The sequence below is a fragment of the Sebastes fasciatus genome, chromosome 16, assembly GCF_043250625.1.
Source record: "Sebastes fasciatus isolate fSebFas1 chromosome 16, fSebFas1.pri, whole genome shotgun sequence".
Lineage (NCBI taxonomy): Eukaryota > Metazoa > Chordata > Actinopteri > Perciformes > Sebastidae > Sebastes > Sebastes fasciatus.
Genome location: NC_133810.1, coordinates 2,518,979 through 2,529,048, shown reverse-complemented (window position 1 = coordinate 2,529,048; position 10,070 = coordinate 2,518,979). Strand labels below are relative to the sequence as shown.

The 10,070-nt window shown below is 42.2% G+C and overlaps 1 protein-coding gene across 2 annotated transcripts in view; it reads right to left on the bottom strand.

Annotated features, from left to right (window-relative positions):
* Positions 1-2,553: 2,553 nt before the first annotated feature.
* The window catches only part of ppm1e (protein phosphatase, Mg2+/Mn2+ dependent, 1E), a 45,698-nt gene continuing 38,181 nt past the window's right edge, over positions 2,554-10,070 (bottom strand). For both annotated transcript variants that reach the window (XM_074611772.1, XM_074611773.1), the window contains one exon: positions 2,554-9,923. In XM_074611772.1, the coding sequence (XP_074467873.1) occupies positions 8,998-9,923 (926 nt within the window). In that variant the 3' untranslated portion in view covers positions 2,554-8,997. The remainder of the gene's footprint in view (positions 9,924-10,070) is intronic.

Sequence of the window (10,070 nt, the reverse complement as noted above, 5' to 3'; positions counted from 1 at the left end):
ACACTAAAATAACTATTAGCCAAGTTTAATTAAGTATAAATGTACCATTTATAAATGATGGTTATTATTAAAGTGTTACCTCTGATAGACATTCAGGCCGGGATCACGTCACTGAAGCTGTCAGGTCCATATTGTGTCGTCCTCAGCTGACCTCTGACCTGTATTCCCTCACCGAGAGCTCTCCTCTTGTACTGCGTGTCACAGATTCCCTCACCGAGGGTAAAGACGATGTGCTAACGTGGAACGAATGACGAGTCTCTGAGGGGGTGCTGGGTGTCGGTCAATCTCAGCTTCTCATGCACACAAAGACCGATCAGTGATCAGACTGTGAATAAAACCATCAGACAGTGAATATCGTCTCCACTCCCACACCGGAGGAACAACCCTCACGTTCTTTCCTTCTCTGGTTTTTATCACGCTGTGTTTTTTGAGCCCAAACTGCTGGAACGGAGAGAATAAAGCCAGATTACGAGTGGGGGGTGAAATGATGAGTCTTTTTATAGAAAGAATGTGGAGGACTGCTCACTCACTTGTTTTTGTAAAGCTGTTTACGTAACAGCAGACAGCACTGTTCCACATGAAAGCCCTGTTACAGCATCACAGCTCCTCACACTGCGTCTCCTCACGGCGTTTCTCTCCGCTACATGAAAAACCATTTGTTCAGGTTTCCTGTTAACGCCGTTGACCCTCTTCTACTGTGTGGTTTTTAGAACCGTGGAGCCGGATTAACGGGTTCGCTTCGGCTAACCTTTTGCTTTATTTTTCATTTTCACACAGATGGCTGTATTTTTATTTATTTTTTAGGCTGTAAGAAAACCAAAGATGGAGCATCTGTGGCGTCGCCCACAGCTGTCTGAAGGGATGTTTGGTCACTAACTAGAGACTGAAAATCCTCATTGTCCCGAGATAAATGTGGAGAGTTGTGGCGTGACTAATGAGCGATGGAGGGAAAGTTCAGGTAGTCATTAACAGCCGAGACAGCGACGCTGGTTTTGTATTAACCTTGTGAGTCTGTATGTGTGTCATTGTGACAAAACGTGGTCCTGCAGACAACGACAGTCTCGTGAACGACCACTGAGGCTATTTTGAGTCGGGCCTATAGCCTACTTTACCAGGTGTTTATATTTCGGTCTGGGGACAGATTTTGTGACGGCTATAGCGCGTCACAACTGTGCAAGATTCACTCACCAAACTTTACAGGTGTAACTGAGATCAAAATGAAGGCCGAGGTCGGAGATGGGCGTTGTCCGAGCAAGGGGGTAGGAAGTAAGGGGGTAGGAAGTAAGGAAAGGGGTCACTAGTTTTAGGGCTGCAACTAACAATTATTGTCATTATTGATTAATGGATTAGTTGTTTGGTTTATAAAATGATAAAAATGTGAATCAGGGTCTCTAAAAGCCCAAGATGACGTTCGCAAATGTCTTGTTTTGTCCACAACTCAAAGATATCCAGTTCACTGTCATAGAGGAGGGACAAAACCAGAACATATTCACATTTAAGAAGCTGCAATTCGAGAATTTTCACTCTTTTTCTGAAATTACTCAAACCGATTATTCTATAATCACAATAGTTGCCGATTAATTTAATAGTTGACAACAAATTGATTAATCATTACAGCTCTAATTTGACCTCTTTGGGCCTTGAACAGTTATTTAAATGAAACTATTTAAGAAGTTTAGAGGGGAAATCACAATCTTGATTTGTAAAGTAACTAAAGCTGTCAGATAAACGTAGTAAAAGGTACAATATTTATCTCTGTAATGTCGTGAAGTAGAAGTATAAAGTAGCATAAAAATAGAAATTCTCAAGTAAAGCACTTATATACAGTACTAGTTTAAATATACTTAGTTTCTTTGCACCACTGGCATTAATCTAACTCTCTGCCAGAAAGTGAATAAGCAATGTCCAAACTATTCCTTTAATAATAAGTTGATGGTTTAATTCAGAGCAGACTGCTTTAATGTAGTTTAAGTAGTAAAAGTATAAAAATGCCCCCCCTGTGACAGTTATATTTGTATATTATATCAGTATTTTATTATTACTCATGTATTAAAGTAAAAACGGCATTTTACTGTTGTAGTTGGTTGAGGTGGAGCTCATTTTGAACTATTATCTAATGATTATTTTCATTATGGATTAATCTGCAAACAGTCCAATCTCTCTATTATTACTAATACATTACAATTATTAACATTATTAAAAGGTGAAGCACATAATGTGAAGGTGAAACCATGAAATGTTTGACATGAAAAGTGACTTAATTGATCAAATATTGAGTGCAGAAATCTTAATTTGTGAATCTGTCAGATAAATGTTGTGTAGTAAAAAGTACAATATTTCCTCTGAGATGTACAGTAGTGGAGTAGAAGTAGAAGTTGGCATGAAAAGTAAAGACTCAAGTAAAGTACAAGTATCACAAATGTGTACTTAAGTGCAGTACTCGAGTAGATGTACTTAGTTACATTCCACCACTGGGTAACCAGCAGCCTAATGAGGAGCAGAGACTTCATCACAATCACAACTCTTCAGAAAAGAAAAAAGCATCAGTCAATGACTTGTTCTAATCTTTATATACATGATAATTAGTCACCAGTTACAGTACACATATTGATATACTACAGGAACACATAATACAGGTACTCAACGTGTGTTTTACTGTTTTTTTTCTTTGTTTTTTTAACCTAACCTGCATGTTGAAGAAGAGCCAATCGTGGGGTTTGTCTTCAAGCTCGGAGGACAAGAAGGGACCAATCACAGCCCTCAGTGATCTTACTTATCCTCCCGTTCGTTAGCCACATTAGCGTACATTTGAAGGCAATCTTTTCAAATGTACACAAACTACTGAGGAACGCCGAAACGTCCTGCCTCCTTTATCACGTGAAGAAGAAAGCTTCACATTCATTTTTCCACAAGATCATTTTAAATTTGAGCATTTTGAACTCTAGTCGGCAGCAGACTTCTTACAGGAGTGTGTTAGGTGGACCTTAGTACAGGCAGCAGATTATGACTCATAATCCTATTCTCTACGGGGGAGAAAATGAATGAGAAATTGACTTCAGGAGCTGCAGCATTTCTGCTGTGTGACCTTTCAAGTTCTGGCTGACAGAACCGCATTTTTGTTGCATCCTTCAGCAGAAGACAAGCCCTCAGAGAGCCTTTTAATGCAACGACATTATTGCTTACAGAGAAAAAAGAAAAAGCTTTTTTTGTGTGTGTAAATAGACACACGGTGCAGATTCATGGAGGGGCCCTCTATAGTTAAGACAGTGATTATGGGAGAGCTTGCTTCATCATCATCATCGTCATCATCATCATTATCATCATCAGGGGAGGTAAACTTCAGTGCAAGCAGAGTGTGAGTGAGGGAGGAAGTGTGGGTTTAGGTAGAGGATTCGTTCACCACAAGGAGGGATGGTTTTTATTGCTCATACAGTGACAACTTCTGATGAGTAACACTGTATAACTGATCACAGGGTTTTGGTGAATGCAACCGATGGATCCTTGTCACTGTTGTGGTACGTCTTTTCCCTCCAGAGTGCGAGCAGAGAGTTATTCACATCAACACTGAAGGCCTGCTGTGAAACTACATCAGTGAATCACAGGGACATAAATCTACTGCACAGCTGCTCTGAAGTGTGACCACACGTACAACACGCTTCAATGAACCGCCACCATTCATAAAAAAACACTTCTGTGATCTTTTAAAAGATCTCAAAATGAGAAATGTATCTCATAATGACATCATCTCATTGTAAGATCTTATGATGGCAAAGACAAAATATCTTGTTATGATGACAATGGACCAAGTATCTTGTTATGATGACAAAGACAAAGTCTCTTGTTATGATGACGATGACAAAGTCTCTTGGTATGATGACAAAGGACAAAATATCTTGTTATGATGACAAAGGACCAAGTATCTTGTTATGATAAGAAAGACAAAGTATCTTATCATGACAAAGGACAAATATCTTGTTATGATGACAAAGACAAAGTATCTTGTTATGATGACAACGACAAAGTTTCTTGTTATGATGACAAAGACAAAGTATCTTGTTATGATGACAAAAGACCAAGTATCTTGTTATGATGACAACGACAAAGTTTCTTGTTATGATGACAAAGACAAAGTATCTTGTTATGATGACAAAGACAAAGTATCTTGTTATGATGACAACGACAAAGTATCTTGTGATGGCAAAGCATCTCACTATAAGAAGAATTAACCCTGTGTTATAATAATAGAAGTTTTGCACAGAGCGCCCAAAGTCCCCAAAGATATCTTTAAGCAGTGGCGATGTCGGTCAGTCCACCACTTTGGTTCCGACTGAAATATCTCGACAACTATTGGATGGATCGTCATGAAATTTGGTAAGGCCATTCGTGGTGCCCAGAGGACAAATCCTGGTGACTTTGGTGTTCACCTGACTTTTGTTCTAGTCGCACCATGTGGTTTTGAGGGAAATTTCTCTACAACTATTGGCATGAAATTTGGCATTGTAATTCATGTTCCCCTGAAGATGAATTGTAATAACTTTGTCCATTATCGTGCATCAATATTGAGCTCTTCAGGTTATTAAAGGAATAACAGGGTCCATGTGAATGTGTTTAACCATTTTCATTTATACAAGAAAACTTTGTCATTATAACAAGGTCCTGAGACAAATTCTTTCACTGTGGCAGCTCTGCTTCTTTGGAGTTTACTGCCCTGTGTGTTCTGTGTAAAATATCTAATCTAAAATACTTGCAACACAGTGGCTCTAAGTGAAACTCAACTTTAACTCTTAACACCACAGCAGCTCAGTTCACTTGTGAGTTCAACATCTCTAATAGACACCATGCTAATCATCTAACACCTGTGGTGTTGAAATGAAAACCTACAAACTACAATTTCATTGGCAAGATGTTTTTTTTTTCTTTTTAAGGCTGGTACTGATAAAAATGTTAAAATCGAAGCTGCAGATTGGAGATACAGTATTTTAATCCGATAGTTAACATCTTTAATGTATGTTTTCCCCAGATTATTATTCATGTCAGGGTAGGAAAGCAGGGTGAAACGGCAGCTAGGCCGCGATAGTACACTACAAGCCAAACTGGTTCAACACCTTTTATATACCTTAGCAACTCTTGAAAGCAGTGGCAGTGTTTTATAGACTGACGCCCCTCTCTGGCGTTTCAATAACATCACATCCTCACCTCCACCTCGGCCCGGTGGCGGGCCTCGTTGAGCATGGATTAAAACCACTGATTTACAAGACATAATTATTATATGTACACTCCTCCAGCACTCGCTCAAATCACAATTAGTACTCATAATATACATCCGTGCCTAAGTGAATCCTAAGTGAATATTTGAAATGATTTCCGCTGTCTTCGGGTATCAACCAACGTTTCTTGAGACTGCAGTGATGCTTCCACAAAAGAGATCCAGTGGCTTTAGTTTGTTGAGTGTCTCTGCAGTACATTCCTCGTAGCTAAGATGCCTTTTGGAAAGATGAATTCTCCCCCCATAAGAAACACCACCTCATGTCGACACACTTCACCGAGTCTCTGAGGACATTCGGGGACACCTGAGGTACATTCTGCTCCGCTGATGCTCTTCACTAGTCAGTCCACAGGATGGTTTACAGGAGAATGAGCCTCCCAATCTAGCAGTAAGACTGAAAGAGGGAGGTGATGGCCTTCAAACCAGAACCTGTTTGTCTGGGGAATCACGTTTTTGATATCACGCCTTCTGTGTGTGATGGGGCCAGGAAAGTGGAGGCACAATTTACAATGCTAACGTCCTGACGTTTGGAAATATACTGCATCAACCAAAGAACTGGGGAATGACGATGTTAGGGAATGTTAAGGAATAAATAATGCGTCCGAAATGACCGTTCAGTAAACCCAACCCATGATACCCGATAATATTGCCCTCTATGCGTTTTTATGCTATTACAAAACGCATACCCCCTTCCACGCATCACAAACTGTTTGTTTCAAAATCAACCAGTCTGCGGTTTTGGCGGCTAGAAATGAAAGTGAAATCGAGGACCCATTGTTTCAAAAAATGACTACGAATTTCGAGTGGTAGCTAAAATCTGCGAGATCGGAAAGCCAGACAGCCGTAGCAACAGTAACTAAGGCGGGGGCGGGGCTTAGAGAACAGTCATTTGCTCTGCAAAGCCTTTTTTAGTAGGGTTTACCTATTATTTCAGTTTAGTAGTAGCAAGTGTGTATAGCTAGTTTATAGTCATTAAGTACGGTTAGATACAGTAATGCTATTATGTGTATTTAAAGCACAGATCAGTCTCACCAACTTAACTGGGTATGGATGCTATTATTATTATCATATAAATAGGTATTATTTGATGATTACATTTGTTAATTATGATTATGAATTAGCATTAAAGTGGAACTCTACCATATTTGGTGTTGTGTATATAAGAAACCAATGAATGTCGATGGGGAAAACTGGCTTTTTATGCCAAAGCCAGGTGTCGTTGCGTGCAGTCTTATGAAAGGTGGCATAAAGAGTTGAGTTTGAACGTTGCTAACGTAACTGAAGTTATGTCAGCAGCGTGTTAGACCAGCGTGTTCATCGTTGAATCTAGATCAGATCAGACAAAGATCCAATTATAAAGCTGCTGTGGCGCCACGGGAGGATTACTCTGACGCTGGTGACTGGGATGTTTGCTGCCGTTAACACCACAACTTTATTTACAGATAGAAAACTCTGCTCTATTTCGTGCAGATTTTATTTGTATTGGCTATGAAACTTAAAGGACATGTTGGGAAATTTAAAGTGGCGCGGAGTCATAATACGACCCGACTGATCGCCAGACTGGTCCTTAATGGTTAATATTAACACATTAATTTAATAATTAGTGAATATGTGTGTAAAGGAAATAGGCTTTAGTAACACATAAGGAAGGCACGTGTTCTGCAGCGTTCAACTATCCTGGCCCGACATTAAATGGTTATCAATACTTCTGTTCAATGGGTTATGTGTAAAAAGTAAATACACTTTGCAAGAACTATGTGGCCCAACAACTACTATAACAAAAATATAGTTTTAAATACCCCTCCACTCTCCAAAAAAACAACAAAAACAATAACAGGAGTGTATCCCCCCATCTGGAACACTGGACTACATGAAGCATTTATTCAGGTAAGTGACTGCTAATCTTTTATAATCTGCTGTTTTTAAGTGCTTTTATCTGTAGACTAGTTGTGTCTGGATAACGGCTGGGTCATTGACTGTATATATGGGGAACAGGGAAAGAACAGCGTGTGTCCCAGAAACCACGAGCAACAATTGTACCGGCATGCCACCGAGGGATTGCTGAGGTTGACAAAGAGGCGAAGCTACGCCGTTAATTTAATGTTTGGTCGCTCGACAAATGATTAACAAAAGTATATTGTGTACTTTTAGTTTAGGGGCTGTTTTTTTAAGGTAAAGTTAAGACCCTTTAGCTCCAACGAAGGGAAATCTTAATGCTATGGTACATATACAGTACAATGAGTTTTCCATTCACATTTACTGGAACAGTTTGGGGATTCTTTCCAACTAGAGCACGACCGATCCGTCTGCACTGCCAATATTTTCAGTTGTTATTATATATAAAACAAGACATTACTGTACAGAATGCCAAAAATATGTTTGAGTTCATTCGAAACAAGTTTAGTTTTACACTGTAAAATGTTTCATTTTTAATTTAAAGGTATAATATGCAAGAATTAACGGAAAAAAACAGCTTGTATTTTCTCTTTTCTTATTATTTTTGCTTTACTCGGGACTCTTCTGAGCGTCTGTAAACAGCCTTTCGGCCCAACGTGGGGGTTTAACCCCCAGGCAATAACAGCGCGCAGGATTATGCGGAGTTAGTTGTGTGTTTATTCGTGTTTTAGAACATAACCGCCATGAAACAATCAGAAAAAAACGTTTTATTTCACTGATTCGCTTCTTTGCGCTCACTAACGCCGCTCTCTATCTTCAGTCACTCTACAGCTTGCTTGTGGCCAACTTTGAATGCTGTGTGTTTATAAACCGACAACCAACAACGGTTACATATTATACCTTTAAGGGATCCTTATTATAAAGTTTGAATGTAATAACGTGTACTGATATCGGTAATAACGTCACAATCCAGTATCGATCAGCTCTAGTTTCACCCAACATCAGTTTCCGCCCTCGCTAAAGCTGAAAGGGAGCAGATCCCGGCAGCCAAGTTCCAAAATCTTATAAGGAAAGCCTTCAAAGAAGTGTGGAGGCTGTTATAAAAGCACATTAACGCTCATGGGTTTGTAATATTCAGCTATCACATACAGGAGGTATTATGTTCCAGGTGTCAAGTGGTGTATATTCTTATTGCTTTTGCAAGAGATCAAATATCTCTTTCTGCATGTACCCGTCTAAAGACACTGCAGAGTGTTGAGCGACCACGCATATAAATTAAACTTAAACCAGTTCAGACTGAATGCAAGTGAACTTTTGCTTCTCTTGGCACTGAAAAGCTGTCGTATTCGAATACAGACTTAAACTCCAGCTAACTGTCAACACGCAGATTTATTTATAGATTTAGCTGGAACACCAGTTCTTTCTGTTATTTGCGCTGCCAACAGTAAACTGTGTCTGTTCCTGTTCTTTACGGTCCTTTCCCAGACTTTCTACGCAGCAACATTCCTCTCACGTTCAGTCTGAACTCGTCTTATTAACCTGCGTTTCCAGCTCTGGCTTCGTGTTGACTGATCTGTGGTGACAGAAGGAGAGGATGCAGTTTAGCGCTTTACCTACAGCATTAAGGAGCGGAGGGCTTGTGTTTAGTGGGCCGTTTGGGTTTAGGACAGAGAGCACCACTCCTCCAACAGAGATTCAATAATCACGTAACATCTGCAGGAGCCACGACTACCTACTATCAAATAAAGACGTGTTGTTGAAGGCAGAGGTGGGCGGGTGGGACTGAGGGGCGGGGCTGAATAGATGAGGGAGATGTTTTGGTTTGGGTCACCTCTTCAGATGGTGGCGTGGTGGGGCAGGTGAGGCACTGCCGCTCCAGGCCTCTGGTTGGAGTGGCGCTCCATGTGCGGCAGCAAGTTGCCGGATGGTAACAGGCCTAGCAGCTCCATGGAGGCGCCTGGCCTCCTCCGGCTCCACCGGCGGCTACCGTGACCGAGCTGGCGGCTTCGCCTCACTGCCTGGCCTAACAGCAGGGCTGTCTGGGGCCACAGTGGGTCCGTGAAGCTAGAGAAGCTGGACTCCTGAAACGGGATACAGGACCGGCGCCTCAGCGGGCGTTCTTCTCGGTAGATGTGGGAGGCCGTGAAGATGTCAGGGCTGAAGGGTTGCCGTGAGAAACCGGTCAGGGAGATGCGGCCCTCCAGAGACGGCCCCAGCAGGCTGAGGCTAGTTCTGTCCGTGAACGAGTCCGTTCGGTCTTCGTAGGTGAGGTCAGCGGGCGCCGAGCACTGCTGCATGGGCCAGCCGCCGCGCCCCTTCCCCCCGATGTCCGCAGTGCTGCCTCCCTCACCACCCTCGCGCTCTACCTTGACTGCATCCTGCTCCTCTTCTTCCTCTTCCTGCTCCTCTTCCTCCACCTCCTCCGCTACCTCCTCCCCCACCTCTCCCTCCACCACACCCTCCTCCTCGTCCTCTGCGCCGGTGGGCGCCGGGGAGCGCGGGTCCCGCAAGAAGACCACTATGACGGTGATGTTATCACTAGAGCCCGCGTCACGGGCCGAGGCCACCAGCTTGTGGGCGACCATGGTGGTGTCTCCGGTGTTCTCCTCCAGGTGATCGCTGACCACCCGCACCGCCTCGTCTGAAGTCACCGTGTCCCAGAAGCCATCGCAGGCCAGAATCAGGTAGTCTTCTGTACCGTCCAGTGGGAAGATATCGTGGTCCGCATCGCCACAGATGTAGGGCTTGTGCTCGTTGTCGCCTGTCAACACAGGTCAGGTTATTCTGTCTGTTCTGCTCATATCGGTGTTACACTGAAATCTGTGACCACCGACATCAGCGACCGCAGAGATCACTATCGGTGTATGTGTATATACACTACATATGTATATATGTATATATGTATGAA